The 19043-nt window shown below is 40.2% G+C and overlaps 1 protein-coding gene across 2 annotated transcripts in view; it reads right to left on the reverse strand.

The window, feature by feature from the left end:
* The window catches only part of CHID1 (chitinase domain containing 1), a 115122-nt gene that overhangs the window by 54740 nt on the left and 41339 nt on the right, over positions 1-19043 (reverse strand). For both annotated transcript variants that reach the window (XM_087716384.1, XM_014058559.2), the window contains 2 exons: positions 5933-6034; positions 4147-4296 (listed from right to left, as the gene is read on the reverse strand). In XM_087716384.1, the coding sequence (XP_087572510.1) occupies positions 4147-4296; positions 5933-6034 (252 nt within the window). The remainder of the gene's footprint in view (positions 1-4146; positions 4297-5932; positions 6035-19043) is intronic.

Consider the following 19043-nt stretch of genomic DNA (forward strand, 5'->3'; position numbering starts at 1 on the left):
GATTCTGTATGTGCTAATATTGCACTGGAAGTACACAATCATTTTTCTCCTTATAATTTTCTCTTTAATGGCGACACTCTGAGCTACTGCGAATGAAATAATCTATACTGTAGTGTCCCCGCCCCCCGCATTTCTAATTTGTGTATCAAAATTATCTTTGAATCAATGGTAATTCCTCAGAATCTCTACAACAGCAACTCTGTGGGTGCCTGATTTTCTTCGTATGTCAGAAAATAAAGCTGCAATGCAAAGCAGGAGATTGTCACTCTGCTTACTCAGCTACACTGCTAGATTACTTCTAACAACCTATCATATATATATATATATATATATATATATATATATATATATATATATATATATATATATATATATATATATATATATATATATATATATATATATATATATATATATATATATATATATATATATATATACTTAAAGTCACAACCCCTGGTATGCCCAAGTGTGGGAGGAAGGTCACACTTCCACTCTCTGTCATTAGGCTCGTCACAAGAGTCCATCCAGACAGAAACCCAATATTTTTACTGTTGCCTTTGTTATATTTGTGTTTTTATTTGTGCTGATTTATTTATTTATCTTTATTTATTTATCAGCACAAATAAAAACACACACACACACACACACACACACACACACACACACACACACACACACACACACACACACACATATATATATATATATATATATATATATATATATATATATATATATATATATATCTTTACACACACACACACACACACGTTTACTCTGAATATGCTCTGAATACGGAATTACAACCCAACTATAATCAGTTCATTTTTTTAAAAAGCATTCTTAACAGCTTATTATAATATCTGATATTTGAGGCACATTCTGTTACTGCATAGATACTCCTCATTTTTTTCTTCACTAATTTACTCTTGCAAACAACCCTTACTTAATAATGCTGCAAATGCATCTTCAGATGCTCTTTTTGGAACAAAAGCCACCAATAAATTGGCAACTGTTTTGAAAATAGTCTATAAGATGTTTGACATTGTTTGCTTTAGCATAGGCGATTTCTTTGCTTTTAGTACAGGGAATCAGACTTGTGTAAAATCAGTTTTCAACTTCTGGTGTTAAAGAAAAACAAAAACAACATTGAAATGGGAAGATAGCAATGCATGCCACAGAAGGCTGGGTGCAATCTTACTTTTCCAAAATATGTTAATTCCTACATTTAGCAGAATCTGTATGTTCTGACAATACAGATGACTATTCAAAGGACCAAATTCTTCAAAAATCATTTGCGCTGATCTGTAGCATACACATTAAATGTGCTTTAGATTAGTCAGCAGAAGTGGTATTTAGAAATTGCTAGTGATATTCAGAAATGCAAAAGGACTTGGCTTTGTAAAGTTTCACTGCAGAAGTAAAATTTCCATATTATTAAACATGTCACCTTGATCTGCTTCACAGCATTTTAATGGAAAGCCCTTTCAGTGCCAAATGGAACAAGAGCTTGTTCTTATGTGTGTTTCATGGGTACAGTAGAGAGAAGAACTATACAGTTCAAGAAGTTTCATTTCAATCTTGCACTTCAGTGAAAGATTGTGCCAATAGACTGTGATGATCTGGTTTCCCTTTCCTTTGGTCCAACCTTCTGTGGAAGAGGAAATTTGCTTTTTCCAACCAGTTTCACTCTACTACCAATTGAGATAAGAACTAAGGGTTCTCTGGAAGCTAAGAAACAATGGATTGATATAGAAAAGAGATAGACAAACCCACAGTAATTGGAATAAATTGTTGGATGTTAGGGGGGAAAGAGGAATAGCCATTTAAACATAACTGGCAAGATCTATGCCCCAAATAAACAATATAGCAGTAGAAACATTGTTCTTTCTACATGCCTAAGAAATAGAATATGTGGTCATACATACACCATTAAGGGAACAGATTGAAGAAGAGAAATATAGTGTTCAACCCAGTAGTGGGATTCAAATAATTTAACAACCGGTTCTCTGCCATAATGATTTCTTCCAACAACCAGTTGACCAAACTGCTCAGAAAGTTAACAACCGGTTCTCCCCAAAGTGGTGCAAACTGGCTGAATCCCACCACTGGTTGAACTCCAATGCTTGCTAAATCTAATCTGATGCTGGTCAACTGTTGCTATAGTCACTTTTTTACATTCTTGGGACATTTCTGGTATTAGAGCCAAGAAGTTAAAAACGACTACAGGACAGGCATGAGTATGCAGGAAGAAAAAATCATCCCTCTTTTCCTTTGCTTTGGATATTTTGGTCACATTAGTGTTTGTATTAGAAGCACCAAGCAATATTCCCTCTAAGCTGCACGGCTGCGCATGTAACAAGAAAACACCGCGCAGCAGTTTCCAACTGCCGCACAGGTTTTTTTTTAATGTCTTAAAATATGACTTAAAATATTTTCCCTCCCTCCCTCCTCTCTCTGCACCGAACTCTCTCCTCCAGTGGGTGAAGTCAAGGAAGACTCTGCCCAGAGACTGATGGTGCTGCAGAAGGAAGAATTCCCATTGGTCCTCTGGGGCTTCGTTGGTTCCTGGGAAAACGTGATTTGCTGGTTGTAGCCTGCATTTCTCTGCACATCACACTGAGAGAGCATGCTGAACCAGAGTAGGCCTCAAGCCTGAACCAAACTAGGGTCTCATGATATTAAGCTTTAGCTGTTCATATATAGAAATTGCAAACGTTCACCTTTAGGAAGTCTGCACATAAAAGCTGCTGTAGCAAAAGTCTCTATTTTAATATATCTGCTGGCTTGACTGTAAAAACTGTCTGAAAGGACACAATTTACTTCCTCAAATGTATGCTATGTTGGCTGTTAGCTGACTATGTATTATTACTTCCTGTAGACATAATTTTACTGTAATTCAAGGGCACATCTTGGGGGTGTATCCAAAATCTAGCAGGTGGCTTAGCTAAAGGCTAAGGACTATAGAAAGGAATTTCCTGATGTCATTCGGGGTTCAGGCCTTTGTCTCTGGACCTGCGCAATAAACTATTCCTTCCCTGAAGAGCTGGCTTGCGTGTCCTGTTTTTTTCTACAATAACACATTTTTCAGGCATTTTGTCGTCTGAAGGCCCGTTCTGGGCTCAGCAGCCTTTGTGCGATCCCTTCACTTTGCGGAGAGAAGGAAGCAGCGTGGAGTTGGACTGCCTGAGCCAAAGGGGTCCACGGGATCTTGAGACTTGATTTTTGAGCAGTACCAATCCATTCCACTCTTTCCTTTCCCTTTCTGTCCTTCTATCTTCCTTTCCCTTTTCTTTTTCCTTTTCCTTTCCTTATTTCCTTTTCCTTTTTTTCTTTCCCCTTCCCTTCCCTTTCCCTCCCTTCTTCATCCTTTCATTTTTTCTTTCTCATTTCCTTTCCTTCTTTTCCATTTCCTTTCCTTTTTCCTTTCCTTTCTCTTTTCATTTCCTGTCTCTTTTCCTTTCCTTATTTCCTTTTCCCTTATTTTTTTCTTTTCCCTTCCCTTCCCCTCACTTCTTCATCCTTTCCTTTTCTTCTTTCCCATTTCCTTTCCTTTCCCTCCCCCTCCCTTCCCTTTCTTCCTTCCTGGGGGTCTGAGGGAGAGGGAGGGGACCCTTTTCCTCCTTGCCCCCCTCACCAACATCTGCTCTTATGGCAATTATGGCTAAAAAAATTCAGGTGCTCAGGCATGAAAATATGTCGCTCAAACACTATACTTTTCTGCACACATTGAAAAAAAATTAGAGGGAACATTGCCACCACGGTGCTTCCAGATTGAAAAAATTAGCTGGTGTCATCACTGTTGCCCAGCAGATGCTCCTTTCATGCCCCAGTTAATGTGCCACCAAAGTGGTACTTATTTATCTACTCGCGTTTGCATACTTTCAAACTGCTAGGTTTGCAGGAGATGGAGTGAATGATGGGAGCTCACCCCATCACACAGCAATACTTGAGTCTCAAATATGGGCTTGCTGATTGTGAACTCAGCATCCTAACCATGTGAGCCACCATGGGATACTATGGTTAACTGTACCCAGATTTCTAGAGATATATACATGCATACAAAATATATACCGTATATATACATTCCACTTTATACATACATATAATGTTTTCAGAAAACTCAAGACTTTGAAAACTTGCCTGTTGCCAACTATGGGGTCTCTTACATTACTTGAATAATCCATGCCATAAAAATTCAGCCCCAGAAGAATTTTTTTCCTCCATTTGGATTCTGGATCCAGCATTTCAATACAAGCTTGCACCCAAAGCAGTGGGGCATTGGGGCCAGACCTGTAAAATGGGGAAGAAAGAAATTAAGATTCAAATTGTAAAATTCCCCCCAAAAGTAGAATCGTGTTTAACAAGATTCTACTCTAAAATCAGTATTTTCCAAAGTTAAAAAAAGGTAGAAAAATTGTTTTACCACAGTATCCATCCATCCATCCTGTTTATTTTTGTGCTACTTTCTACCATTTCTGAAACTGCCTTTTTGTTGTTGATTTTAGTTTACTGTATTTTACAATATTATATGCCATTTGGGGCATTTTTTCTCAAGAAAGGGAAGATATATATTTTATTATAAAGAAAACTGATCTGAAAAAAGACAGTAATTTTATGAAAAAAATTCTTAAAAAGTGCTATTCACAATCTCTCCCTCTACAATTCTAAAATATTAGATTCACACATATGTAAATGTGGCTATAACAATCTTCATCTATAAAGGGTTTTTGAAATATTCATCTGTGCACTGGATTTTTCCAGTATAGATCCTTCAGGCGTTTTGGGTAAAATTCTTTTTGAAATGGCTGCTGCTTCATGTTTTACAATCTGCTTCTGTATTACATTTTTGTGTCCTTTAATGTGTCCACCACTGGCTGGAGATAGCAGTTATGTTAAAAGTATATTTTATCAACATGGAATTCGATTTGTATTTCCCTGGACCAGTTGCAGAATGATTTCTTTTATCCTATGTGTATATTTAGCTGACAGTTAAAATAAGAAGCTAAAAGTTTTAAGATAGGGCTTGATAAAATAGAAAGAAGATGTATCTATCAGAATTGCTTCCAAGCAGAGATGAAAGAAAATGTAAAAGAATTGCTTTCTTCTTTCGCTTTTCACAAGCAGTATACAAACATGTATTTTTAGGAATCTCCTTACCAAAGTGAAATCAATAATAAAAAGTTAGATATTATACAAGCCAAAGGGAATACATTTATTATGCATTTTATAATGAATGTTTTCACTGCTTCAACTGAGCTAATGAGTGATGTATATTTAAATACTTACAGTATATTATCTATATTATTATTGAGCATTGAGTACTTATTATCTCTATCCTGTCTTCCTGCTGCCAATCTTTAAGCCGGCTCAATCTAGGCAAACAGCTTCTCCACTGAAGATGCTTATTATATACAGATGGGAACAAGAAGAAAATGTGTCTAGGAAGTTAACTGGGCTAAAGTCCTAAGTGTATTTGGAAATAAGAGCTACCGAACCAAACTGACAACAAAGTAAACATGCAAGAAAATAATTTGTGAGGGGGGGGGAGTGTATATTTACAGTCAAGTATAGAATCAAATAATTTTACAAACAACAAATAATTTTAATTGTCGGTGATTAATTCAGTTCATATTGATTAAGCTTTTTGGTCGCATCTCCTTCCTTGGTTGGAGGGAAAAGATTAAAAAATATGTAAATTTTAATATAAACATATTTAGGAGCAGGGGTGATACATATGCAATACACTAGTATAAAGAGCTGCCTCTAAGAGACCTAAGATTGTTGATATACAAACATTTTAGGAGAATGTTTTTAGAGTTATACTCAATCAGTTATCTTATTACTATTCAGAAACAGGATGAATGTGACCTTCAGCTGAACCCCAGCTCAGTTCTTAGTGCTGTTGTACCTGTACATTTTGCCTTACCCCAATTGTGACGAGTAATCATATGTCATGAGGCTGAAACTGTCCACCACTGGAGCCAGCTGATCAAAATCTTTCTTGGTAAACATTCCTAACTCACTAGTTCTGTCAAAGAAAAGAAAAAAATGGAAGGATTATTCATTTATTCATTCAATCTCCAGAAATTGTGAATGTGCCAATACTGGAAGTTTTTAAGAAGGGATTGGACAACCATTTGTCTGAAATGGAGTGGAGTGGAATGGAATGGAAGGTTTCCTGCCTGAGCAGGGGGTTGGTCTAAAAGACCTCCAAGGTCCCTTCCAACTCTCCAATGATTTCATTCCATTCCATTCCATGACTAATATTCTACAAAAACCAGGTATAAGGTTCCGTCCTAAAGAGCTTAAGTCTAAATAGAGGTTAAGTGAAAACAAGAGAGGGAAGAATGGAATAGAGATAGGATTAATCAGGGAAATAAGATGCAGTTTCTTCAATTGCATTGAATTATGAGTAGGAAATGATGCTAAAGGTGAATTTTCAGAAAGGATTTGAAATGTTTGTTAAGCCCATTATGGCAGCTCACAGACAAGAAACAGACTATATTACAGATTCAGAACAGGACTCAGATTAATTTTGCCAATGAGCAAAGGGTTAGACTACAGAATCTTGTTTCTGAATATTATGTTTGTCTTTCTTCACTGACAGTGTTATGGTGGGGACCTCCCTGTAGTTTTTGACTTTTTTTTCTTATAAATTTTCTTACACGGTGGATCAAAAGGATGGCTATTTAATACCGGTAGTCTTTAACTTATAATCATAATTATTCCGGAATTATGATTGTAAGACAGTGACGTGCAGTGAGGTTTATGGTTGGTGAGGCAAGCGGGCAAAAGCTGCCCTGCCGCCCCGGTGCAGGACACAGTGGCAGGGCTTTTGGATGTCCCGGCACTGTGTCTGCCATAGAAGCGGGATGCCTTTATGTCGGACATAGCAGCAGGGCGGCTTTTGCCTCTAGCGCAGCAGGCAAAAGCCGCCCTGCTGCTTCAGCGCTAGAGGCAAAAGCTGCCCTGCTGCTGTGTCCGACATAGAGGCGTCCTGCCTCTATGGCGGACACAGCGCCGGGGCGTCCAAATGCCCTGCTGCTGTGTCCGACATAGAGGCGTCCTGCCTCCAAGGCGGACACAGTGCCGGGGCATCCAAAAGCCCTGCCGCTGTGTCCGACATAGAGGCGTCCCTCCCATAAAGATAGACTAAATGAGGCACATGGTTCTCCCGCCTCCTCCTGTAGAGGGCACTTTTTAGAGGCTTTTTTAAAGAGCTAAGCACTAAGCAGAGTTATCCCCTGTGACTCTGGCAGCAACTACCTCAGCCTTTTTCCTTTTAATTTTTTTTTCTTTTCATGATGACAGTGGTGAGGCCCTGCCTCCCCTACCTCCCCTGACTGCACGTCACTGTTGTAAGACATACCAATTCTCAAATGGTTATCATGCGACAGACCTGATTTTTTTTTGCAGCATCATTAAGTGAATCATCAGTCATTAAGCAAATATGTGCTATTAAGTGAATGCCACAATGGTTTTGGGTTTTGTTTTTGCTCTGGAACTCCAATCTCTGGCAAAAACTGACATAAATTGCAGTCGTGTGACCATGGGATGCTGTAAACAGCTGTAAATATGGGCTGCTCAAAATGGGATCACGTGACTAGTGGGGGCCCAGTTCCCAGAACTCTGAATATAACATGAGTACCTTTTTTGGTGTGTCATAACTTTGAACAGTCATTAAGCAACTAGTTATAAGTCAAGGACTATCTGTACTACAAAAATGTCCACCTTGTACCACAATTGTTTGGAAAAGTCTATTTTCAATCCAGGGTCAGATCATTTCATTACATGATTTTTCTCATTAATTCTTCATATGGGTTTGTTTATAAGAACAAGCCTTTTCCTGAGACATCAACCCTAGGAAACACTCGACCTACATGTAATCCCTCAAATACTTGGCTTCTAGTTACCTTGATGAGGAAGGGCATAGGAAGGGCAAGGAGAAAAAAAACAGACTTCCACATCAATATTGTATATTGTTATATGAACTTTTCAAGGTTTCTTCCAAATAATCTAGCTATGCAAACTTCTGGTAAGATGGTGATAAGGGAGGCTGCATTTTTTATGAGATAGATAAAACTGTCTTGCTTGCTTTTCATTTTTATCCTAGATTTTAAGTACAGTTCAGCCTGCAGCTTTGCTTTGCTTATGCTTCAGAAACATCCCTCTTCCTGTTGTTCCTACCAATTTGCATTTTCTTTTCCATCACAGCCACTTCAATGAGGCAAGTGGGAGTTATGCAGCATAAAGCTGTTTTAATAGTGCTAGAGAAAGTTGCCAAAAGCCAATCTGCAGTGAAGCCTTTAGAAGCAGTATCATTACGTAATCCCCACAAATGATAAATTAGGAGGGGAAGAAGTAGCAATAAGCTAGCAAAAAAAATCTTTGTTCTTCCTGATTCCACCTTTAAAGATGAGTAAAGAGTGTCTCATTCCAAATTTGAATGGTTTTGGATGAAATATCTTCCTCTATGTGCAGGCCTTGTTGCTTCTATTTGCTACTTTCCTGTTATGTACCAATAAAGGAGAATATTTTTATTTCAGGATTGAAATGAGGGATCCCTTGGTGTTCTGTGAGCTTCATTGTTTTCTTGAAGAAATTTCATTGCCCAAACTAAATAACATCATCAGTTCTTGTAAATCCTTAGTAAACCCTTATTAGCATTGATGCTGTTGTCTAGTTTGGGTAATGAAACATCTGCAAGAAAACAACCAAGCCCAGAAATCACTAAGGACCCTTCAGTTTTTTTATTCTCTCCCTAAAGATTCTACAGAGAGGTCATTACTACAGGAGACTGTGATAGATTAAGTTTGGTCAGTCCTTGTAGGCAATGAACAAAGGGATGCTCCAATCAATCAAAATTGCAGGATAAATCAACTAAGTATTACAGGCATCTTCCCTACTTCTGGGCTATATGTTATTACGGGTAAATTGCTTAGAGCAGTGTTTCTCAAACTTGGCAACTTGAAGATGTCTTGACTTCAACTCCCTGAATTATCAAGCCAGACATGCTAGTTGGGCAATCTGGGAATCGAAGTCCATACATCTTCAAGTTACCAAGGTTGACAAACACTGCCTTAGAGTCAACCCAAATGATATGACTATTTTGCCTTACTCCAGGATGCAACAAAGCAGTAAACAATATGACTTATGAGATTACACAACCTAAAAAGGTAGTTATCTGGCTAGCCACTCTAAATCTCTCCCCAGATGCAAGATGAAGTAGCAAGAGGGGAACATAATAAAGAGAAGAAGACTTCAGAATCTGCTACTGATCCTTATCCCAATGAACAACACACATACAAAAATGTGCCTTTGCTGACTTCTTATAGGTAGGGAGCCAACAAGTAAATGTCAACAAACCTATTTAAGTATGGCAAAAAAGAGAAAACTGGGGAAAAAACTAGAAACCCAGTGATAAAGTCCTTTGGGATAGAATGCAGTAGAGGCTTGCTAACAACTATAGCTGAAAATGTTTACAAAAATGCTGAATACAATGGCATGATAGGCAAAAGTGGATAGCAGCTGAAAGGAATTACCCCAACCTTACGATGAACTCCAAGAGCCACTTCGGTGTAGTGGTTAAAGTATGAGGTTGGAAAGCGGGAGAGTGTGCGATCTCATCCCATCTTATGCATAAAACCAATTGGGTGACCTTGGACCAGTCATTTTGTCTAAGACCTAGAAAGCAGACAATGGCAAGCCACTTCTGAAATGTTGCTGAGAAAACTACAGGGACATGTCCAGGCAACTGCCAGGAGTCAAACATAATTATTTTTTAAAAAATATATTTTTATTTTCAAAACCAACATACAAATCCTTCTTCTTTACATACTGTAGAAAGTGTATCAGTTGGTTACAAAAGACTTTTGTGCATCTCTTCCACCGTCATCAAATATAATTCATATTAACTCTAATAACTCGGATATTTATTATATTACCATCATCATACCCCCACTTTTATTTGACTATAATTATTTAAACGTCCTTCATCATAAAATATACCAAGATTTAATACATAACCACATACTGGCATTTCGTTTACTTATTTATAAAACCCTCCATTAACATTAAATCCTCATATCCTATTCTAGCTAAACATCCATAATATTTAATAACAAAATTTTCTAATCCTCCTTTCCAAATCCCTGTTTACCATTTACATACAATTCCCTTATATTATACCCATACATGTATATAATTTATTATCATTATCCTTTCTTTATTTAACTATATCCTATATCATAACATTTCCCCCCCAATAATTAAAATTTAGCTGTGTCTAATTTTGTTCTTTTTTATTGTTATTGTTATTAATAACCTTTATATATATAGTCCAAAAGTATTTCTAGCCTTCCCTTCACGGGTAACATTCAATATTCATATCCAATTGAGTCAAACATAATTATTAATTACACTATTAAATATGTAAGGAAGCTGACCAATCAAAAAAGGACAGGGCAAAGGAAAACTCATAAAGAAACTCATAGGAACCTCCGAATAGTAAAAAGAACAAAAACATATTAAGAATTCTGAATATCTCAAGCCAGCGGGGGGGAAAAAGAAACCTGAAGAAAGTGACATATATTCTTGACAGAGACCGTGAGCCTGAAAAATATAAGCACAATTCTGAGAATAAGGATGCCAGAAGGCCAACCATCAGTCATAAAGGTCATGGCCTGATCCAGAGTTCAAAGATTGATTTAAGAGGGAGAGACATGAAATCTGTTGTGCATTTGATTAGCCACACCATTTTAAGAAAGCAGTCTTTAAACAACAAAAGGAAAAAAAGCCTAAAAGATTTATTACAGAGCCCTGACCTGTCTCTTACTAATTACACTGTTTTCTTCCCCTTCGGCACCCACAACTAATCACAAATAAGCTAGTGTTCTTTAATTACCCAAAACCAAACTGCTATCTAATTCGATTTGACTCCAAGGCCCATTTCCTCCATTTATTTTTTGTTCTCATTGTCTTACCCATTTTAAGGACATAGCAAAGTTTGGTTATTTAGCTTTAATTTAAAAGCTCGAACGTAATTTAAACTGAACAATAGTATCACTTTTTTCACGCAAAAATATTAAGGAGGGTTTTTTTAAAAAAATTGAAGGCTACATTTATTTGTTCAAATATCTTAATACAGTGTTTTTCCCCAAAAAAATTCTGTTTATCCACACATCCTCCAACACCTAATACTTTGCCTAATGGAGAGTCAAAGCAAGTGAGGGCATTGGGCATTTTGTATAAGCAAAAGCAAGCCACAGTTCTTGCAAAATTAAGGATTTCTTCCTGTAATGGTCCTTCTGATAACCAACAAAATACATTGAAAAGCAATGTTGAAAATCTGACTTTTGTCACAAGCAGTTAGTGCACCTCAGCAGACATTTTCTTATCACCTGCTCATTTCCTGAAAGAAACTGGATAGAATATAGATTTTTAGACTCTCCAGAATCTGGCCTATCTCCCTTTTCCATTCATCTTACTTCTCAGAGTGTCACTACAAAAAATATTCTTCTTGCTAGTTCTCATAATGGTTGTATGAAAGTGGGGAGGAAAATAAAAGCCAAAATATAAAAATATAAAGCAAATGGATGTTATACAAATGTGAACAATTGACTCATGGAAGCAAAAAATCATTCCATCTGTGTAATGGATTACTCAAATACAATTTTGCTATGTCAATTCATTGGGCTAAAAAAGTATGCACAATGATGCTGAACTATAAATATGCCTGAATGATATTTTTCAGTGAGATCAATATATTCTATCCATGAAGAATAAGATGCCAACAAAATAATTTTATTTCTGATTGAGTTTAATATTCCAACATTTGTTCCAAGACCCAGTCATTTAATATTAAGAGACAACTCTTTTCTACTAAACCAGCCACAAATTAAGAGCAATTTTTCACTGAGAGTTTCACTTGCACCCATCAGTCCTCACAATTGTTCCTTGGCATTTGTCACAATTTAAATTGCAAATCTGTATCAAATAAAGAGTGACAGTTATATTACACACACCTAAATTTCTAGAATAAAATCAGATATATTTCTCCAACCTTAATAACATGTACCCACTATAAATATATTGTCATTACTTTGGAATGGACGATGAAAAGAATATACATTCCATTAATCATGTCTTTGCATATTATATTATTTTTACACAAATTAAAGAATAATACCATTCTTGTAATGTGGTCAGCTCTCCTCAGCCATGCAAAGTATTTGGAAACTAAGTACCGTATTTATCGGCGTATAACACGCACCGGCGTATAACACGCATCCCCCATTTTAACACAAAAATTTGAGTAAAATTTTTTTTCATTAAAAATAAATGACTTGGAAGCTCGGAACTTAATGTTGGATTAAAATTTATAACATTAGAACATGAATTATAACATTAACTCCTCTTAAAAGGCAAATATGAAATGAAAAAACACCTCTTTGAGCAAAAAGTTATTTCCATTTTCTTCCTTATATAATATTTTCTGTTTCAACATAAAGTGCCTTCCTTCCTTCCCTCCCTCCCATCCCTTTCTTTATGTTTTCTTCATGCTTTCTTTTCTTTTTCCTCTGCTCTTTTTAAATCCCCCCCCTTCTTCTCCTCCTCTACATTTAGGTTGGATTAGTTTGTACAACGGTCATCAAACTTCTGAAGTAAAAATAAATAAATAAATCATATTTAAGAAGAAGAAAAAGGAAGACGTTTTTAGTTAAGTCAAACGTTTTAATAAAAGTTTCATCTTTTAAGATTTGTCCAACACATCCAATTGTAACCTTAACAGTAAAGAATATCACCCCAGCTGCTAAAGGTTCAACCAGTCTGAGAACCATTGAAAAGACAACAGTGCAAAATCCAAAAGACACAACTTCCTCACCGCCATTGCTTTGGTACCAAATCTTTGAGGAAGGGGCTCCAGAAAGAAGAAGAAGGAGGAGGAGGAGGAGGAGGAGGAGGAGGGAACCAAAGAGAGGCTTTTACCGAGTCTGCGCCCCACAGCCAGGACCGTCCTTGCGCCTCCAGCCGCGTTTCTTCCCCGCAAAGCCCTTCGGGCAACCCGAGAGTTCCGCTTGACGCCAGAAGGGCTTTGCAGGAAGAAACGCGGCGTTTCTTGTGTGTGTGTGTGTGTGTGTGTGTGTGTGTGTGTCTGTCTGTCTGTCTCCGCCATCCCCAACCTCTACACCTTGCAGGACTGCTGCGCCTTTGAGAAGCCGGGGTGGGGGGGAGAGGGGGACGGGAACGACGCCTAACCCCCACCCACACAACCCGGTCCCCGGGAATGCCGCTCCCGCCGTTCAGAAACCGAGGGGGAGAAAAGTTCAAAAGCCGCCGGAGCCAGCTGGAAAAGGAGCGACTTTCCCCATTAGCCGGCGCCCTCCGCCAATCCGCAACGGCCTCGCAAGTTAAAAACCGAAGGAAGGCGGCGAGCTCAGCCAAGCGCGGCCAGGCAGCCAGCGGCGCGCACCGGCTTCCCAGCGCAGGGAACTTCTCCGGCGGCTGGGGGGAGGCCGTCAAGCGGAACTCTCGGGTTGCCGAGAGTTCCGCTTGACGCCAGAAAGGCTTCTGCAAAGCCCTTCGGGCAACCCGAGAGTTCCGCTTGACGGCCTCCCCCCAGCCGCCGGAGAAGTTCCCTGCGCTGGGAAGCCGGTGCGCGCCGCTGGCTGCCTGGCCGCGCTTGGCTGAGCTCGCCGCCTTCCTTCGGTTTTTAACTTGCGAGGCCGTTGCGGATTGGCGGAGGGCGCCGGCTAATGGGGAAAGTCGCTCCTTTTCCAGCTGGCTCCGGCGGCTTTTGAACTTTTCTCCCCCTCGGTTTCTGAACGGCGGGAGCGGCATTCCCGGGGACCGGGTTGTGTGGGTGGGGGTTAGGCGTCGTTCCCGTCCCCCTCTCCCCCCCACCCCGGCTTCTCAAAGGCGCAGCAGTCCTGCAAGGTGTAGAGGTTGGGGATGGCGGAGACAGACAGACAGACACACACACACACACACACACAAGAAACGCCGCGTTTCTTCCTGCAAAGCCCTTCTGGCGTCAAGCGGAACTCTCGGGTTGCCCGAATGGCTTTGCAGGAAGAAACGCGGCTGGAGGCGCCAGGACGGTCCTGGCTGTGGGGCGCAGACTCGGTAAAAGCTCTCTTTGGTTCCCTCCTTCTCCCGCTCCTTCCACAGTCTGTGTGACGCTGCCGCCAGGCTGAGATCGGCGTATAACACGCAGGCAGGGTTTAAGCTTCCAATTTTAGTTTTAAAACTGCGTGTTATACGCCGATAAATACGGTAATTCTTCCTTACCTGTTGTATTATAAATTGTGCTAAGTAAAATATAAACATAACTCTGCCACATTCTATTTTCCGTAGATTGAAGAGACACGCTATTTTCAGTAATGCTCAATACATGAATCACAAAAATGAGGAAACTGTGCTCTGTGTATGATTCAGTTTGGCTCAATCTTGCTCCAAGTGATCATTTAAACAGCAAATTGCTTCATATGCTGTTTCTCTGACCTTAAATGTCTAGAATCCCTTTAAGTCAACAACAATAAAGAGTTGTCTAGTCAAGTTAAGGAATGTGATCTGTAAAGGGATTGACAAGGCAGTCTTTAATAGAATTTCTAAAGATTTGCTGGACATACCGTGTTTCCCCGAAAATACGACATGTTCTGATAATAAGGCTATGCCACATTTTTCTGGTGGGCAAAAATATAAGCCCTCCCCTGCAAATAAGCTCCCTGGACAATCCCCCACCTCCGCCCAGGTAGAGCACCGCTCACCAACCTAGCAGTATCCTGAAGGTGCCAAGCCATGGGAACCGGGGGGGAAGGCAAAGGTGGTCATGTTGCTTGGCGCCTTTAGGATACCGCTAGGTTGGTGAGCAGTGCTGTGCCCAGCTGAAGAGGGGGGGTTGCCGGGTAGCTGCTCTCTTCCAAACGGGCTCCCAACGAGCCGGGCACAGCCTCATGGGCGAATGGCTGTGTTGCACTGTCACAGCAGCACAACACAACTGCCATGAAGCAACCATGCTCATGAGCAGCCACCCGGCAAACCCCCTTTCCAACTGGGCACAGCGCCATTCACTGACCTAGGGGTATCGTCAAACTGCGGGAGCGCCTGTTCGCCGCCGCCCGGCTCCCGCAGCTTGGCGCCTTTGAAATGCCAGTTAATGGCACTCTGCATGACTGGAGAGGGGGGTTGTATGAGCAGCTGTTCAGCTCCCACTCACGTGTCTCCCAGCCTCATGATGCCCTGGCCAAGCTCTCTCTGCAGAGCCTAGGCACCTCTGCTGCTGCCGCCGCTGCATGGCTTTTTCGGCGGCTTCCAAACTGCATCTTCCAGCAGTGGCCACTCTGGGCGTATACTCTATGGTGGGCCAGCTGCCAGCAGAGCATACAACCATAGAATGTACACCCAGAGCAGCCATTGCTGGAAGACTCAGTTTGGAAGCTGCCGAAAAAGCCATGCTGGTATGGCTGCGGTGGCAGCAGCGGAGGTGCCCTGGCTCTGCAGGGAGAGCTGGGCCAGGGCATTGTGAGGCTGGGAGGTGCGTGAGTGGGAGCACAACAGCCGCTCATGCAACCCCCCTTTCCAGCCATGCAGAATGCCTTTCACTGGCATTTCGAAGGCGCCAAGCCACGGGAGCTGGGCGGGGTGAACAGGCGCTCACGCAGCTTGCTGATACCCCTAGGTCAGTGAATGGTGCTGTGCCTGGCTGGAAAGGGGGTTTGCCGGGTGGCTGCTCGTGAGCGTGGTTGCTTCATGGCTGTTGTGTTGCGCTGCTGTGACAGCACAACACAGTCATTCGCCCGAGGCTGTGCCCGGCTCTTTGGGAGCCCGCTCGGAAGAGAGCAGCCGCCCGGCAACCCCAAAACAATAAACCTTCCCCTCATAATAAGGCCCAAGCCATATTTTGTGGGTAAAAAGAAAATAAGACAGACCCTGTCTTATATTCGGGAAAACATGGTGGTAACTACAGTACATTGGAGGTGTATCAAAAGTAATACTGTGTCCCAATAATAATAATGTTTGATAAAACTGTCTTTATTTATCCAATTTCCTTCTAGAACCATCCAAGTTAGTGGCCATCAGCATGTGTTGTGGTTAATGAATTCCACTATTTATGTGCTGAGAAATATTAATTTTCCAATTAGTTAATTAAATAACCTCACCCCACTCTTAGAGTTTTGAGAAAGAGAAAAATGCCTATTCATTTCCTTTATGCTGTACATAATTTAATATGTTCCAATCATGGCTCTCCTCAATTACCTTTTTATCTAAGTCAGTGCCTTTTATTACCTTAACCTAGTTCCCTAGCTGATTAGTCTCCAGTAACATCCTGGCAAGTCTACCATGAATTCTATCCAAATTGTACTAGAATGCTAAGTACCACTTATATTGGATGCTTTTACATCTCAAAATAATTTAGGACTAATTTATTATAAGGTTCTCTTGTATCTTGCCAAGGTTTTAAGTCTGTCTAGACCAGGGGTCCCCAAACTCTTTAGTTCATCAATCCTTTCATGAGGTTTGAGATTGTTCTTCAACTCCCACATTACTTTAATTAGTAGTACTAGAAATAAATAATAGTATTAACCTTAGGTAGTCCCAATAATTATCTAAATTATTGAGGAATGAAGATCTAGATCAGTGTTGGTGAACATTTTCAGCACTGAATGCCGAAACAGGAGCACCGGAAACCAGAAGAGCAGCTTCCTGGCATGCATGAGCGGGAATGCCAAAAACCGGAAGAACTGAGCTTCTGTTTCTGCCATGCACAGGCTCCCGTTCACCTAATCTTCCGGTTCCTGGCACGCATGCATGTGTGAAGACTAGTGCGCCAAAAACCGGAAGAGCAACGGGCGATGACTGGTGTGCCAATAGAGATAACTCTGTGTGCCACTTCTGGCACATGTGTCATAGGTTCGCCATCACGGGTCTAGAGCAAGGGTCCTCAACCCCTGGGGCTGTGGTCCACTACCGGGTTGCAGCCCATTCAGAACTGGAGCCTGAAAGGTTTCAGGCAAGTGGGCGCTTGTGCTCTGGTGAGAGGCAGGCACTTGTGCACAAAGCTCCCCTCGTATAAGTGCTACATACTTGCACTTGCACATGAAACTCCCCTCACATGAGTGGCAGGCACCAGTCACTTGCACGGAACTGTCCTCTCTCCCTCCCCCACAACCGGTCACCAAGCTGGAAACATTGGGGACCGCTGATCTAGCTGCATAGTCTACATGTCTATAATTAAGGCTCCTAAGATGGGAAAACATAGGATTTCTTTCAATAGTGGCACTATCTTAGTTTTTTTAAATTACAAACTCTGACTTGATTTCCATCAAAAAGTCACATCACAATTTTATAATATTTTGCTTTACAAACTCAAGGAAAATATCCTGCATATCTTAATTACATCTCTTCATATGCTGGTAAGAACAAAAGGCATGAAGCAATCACTGTTACTGTTTCTTATCTCTACAAAATTTCATATAACTGGCTAAACAACCTGTATGAAACAATAACAATTTGCTAAGTTTTTTTTTTTAAATTATGATTATTTTCCAACAAGTTGCTTTTGACTCCTAACAACCATATGGATCTTTATATCTGATGCCAACGCTTCAGTGGTAACCTGCATATAGTCTCTTCCCAAGAAACATTGGCTGCTTGAATGAACACACTTTGAATTATTCTTTATTGTAAGTACAACCATACTTTCTATATTAAATTTAATCTGAACATCATCATAGATTTTTAAGTACTTTTTTCTTTTCAATGATAGCTAAAAAATCAGCTACAATGATTTAATTTTTAAAATTCTGCCGTCATGTTTTGATAAGACAGTGTATTTCCTGAACTAGGAACACAGAGGTGCAGAGATTTCTTGTCCCTGGAAAACAACTTGATGATTTGCAGCCAGCTGGCATTTAGCTACACTAATAAAACTAATTGCTTTATGGTGGCTCATAAGAGATGGCAAGGCACAGCAGCTCCCTAAAACTGCGATGACCTGAAAGGAAACATTAAAAGCAGCCAAGTGTTTAGTATTCGTGGCAGGTAGAACTGGATATGGCTCATGGATGAATATGAGGATTCTGACATCATTTTGTTATACAAATAAATATGAACCATTAGCACACTTCTGGGAAAGAATATGCAGCCATTCTTCATGCAATGGCCAGGTTAAATTGGTCACTTTCATTGGTGCCCCCTGCAGCAGAAGAGTAAATTGCCAAGGACAGATGAACATCTGAAAGCCCTTGAGACACAAGCAATAGTTACAGTAGAAAACATTACTGGAATACAAAAATGAGTTGGTGCACCACACCTTTGCTGTGAACAATGTGGGAAAAACCACCCAATAGCTACATCCTTAGAGTGTTGTAGCACACTTTCTTTGAAGACGGACTTCTTTTCACATACGAACAGGGAAAGCTGCGATCATTAAACATGGTAAGCCTGGGGTGTATATCTATGCCTTTTTCACTATGCATTATAGAAAATGAAATATTGTGTTCAACGTTCCAACATACACATATATACATATAACAAACAGCACCAAAAAGCAGCAATAGTGATGGAAATATTCCTATTGAAAGCAATATTCCTCAAAGAAGCATAACAATCACAACCGAGAAACTCACATATTGGGTACTAGGGCTGGAACTGGGGCTCTCTGCATTGCCACACAGAAACCTACAAAAGATACTAAAAGATTCTTGTTCCGCTGTTTTCTACACCCTAGCTAACTGAAAAATCCAATTCACTTTATCTCCCCTCCCTCAAATCTTAAGAACTAAAGAATAGAATAGAATAGAATAGAATTCTTTATTGGCCAAGTGTGATTGGGCATACAAGGAATTTGTCTTTGGTGCATATGCTCTCAGTGTACATAAAAAGACAAGATACATTCTTCAAGAATCATAAGGTACAACACTTAATGATAGTCATAGGGTACAAATAAGCAATCAGGAAACAATCCATTTCAATATAAATGATAAGGATACAAGCAACAAAGTTACAGTCCTGCAGTTGTAAGTGGGAGGAGATGG

Source organism: Thamnophis sirtalis, unplaced genomic scaffold, assembly GCF_051295495.1.
Source record: "Thamnophis sirtalis isolate CommonGarterSnake01/CBP01778 unplaced genomic scaffold, rThaSir2_p1.2 scaffold_1, whole genome shotgun sequence".
In the NCBI taxonomy this organism is placed as follows: domain Eukaryota; kingdom Metazoa; phylum Chordata; class Lepidosauria; order Squamata; family Natricidae; genus Thamnophis; species Thamnophis sirtalis.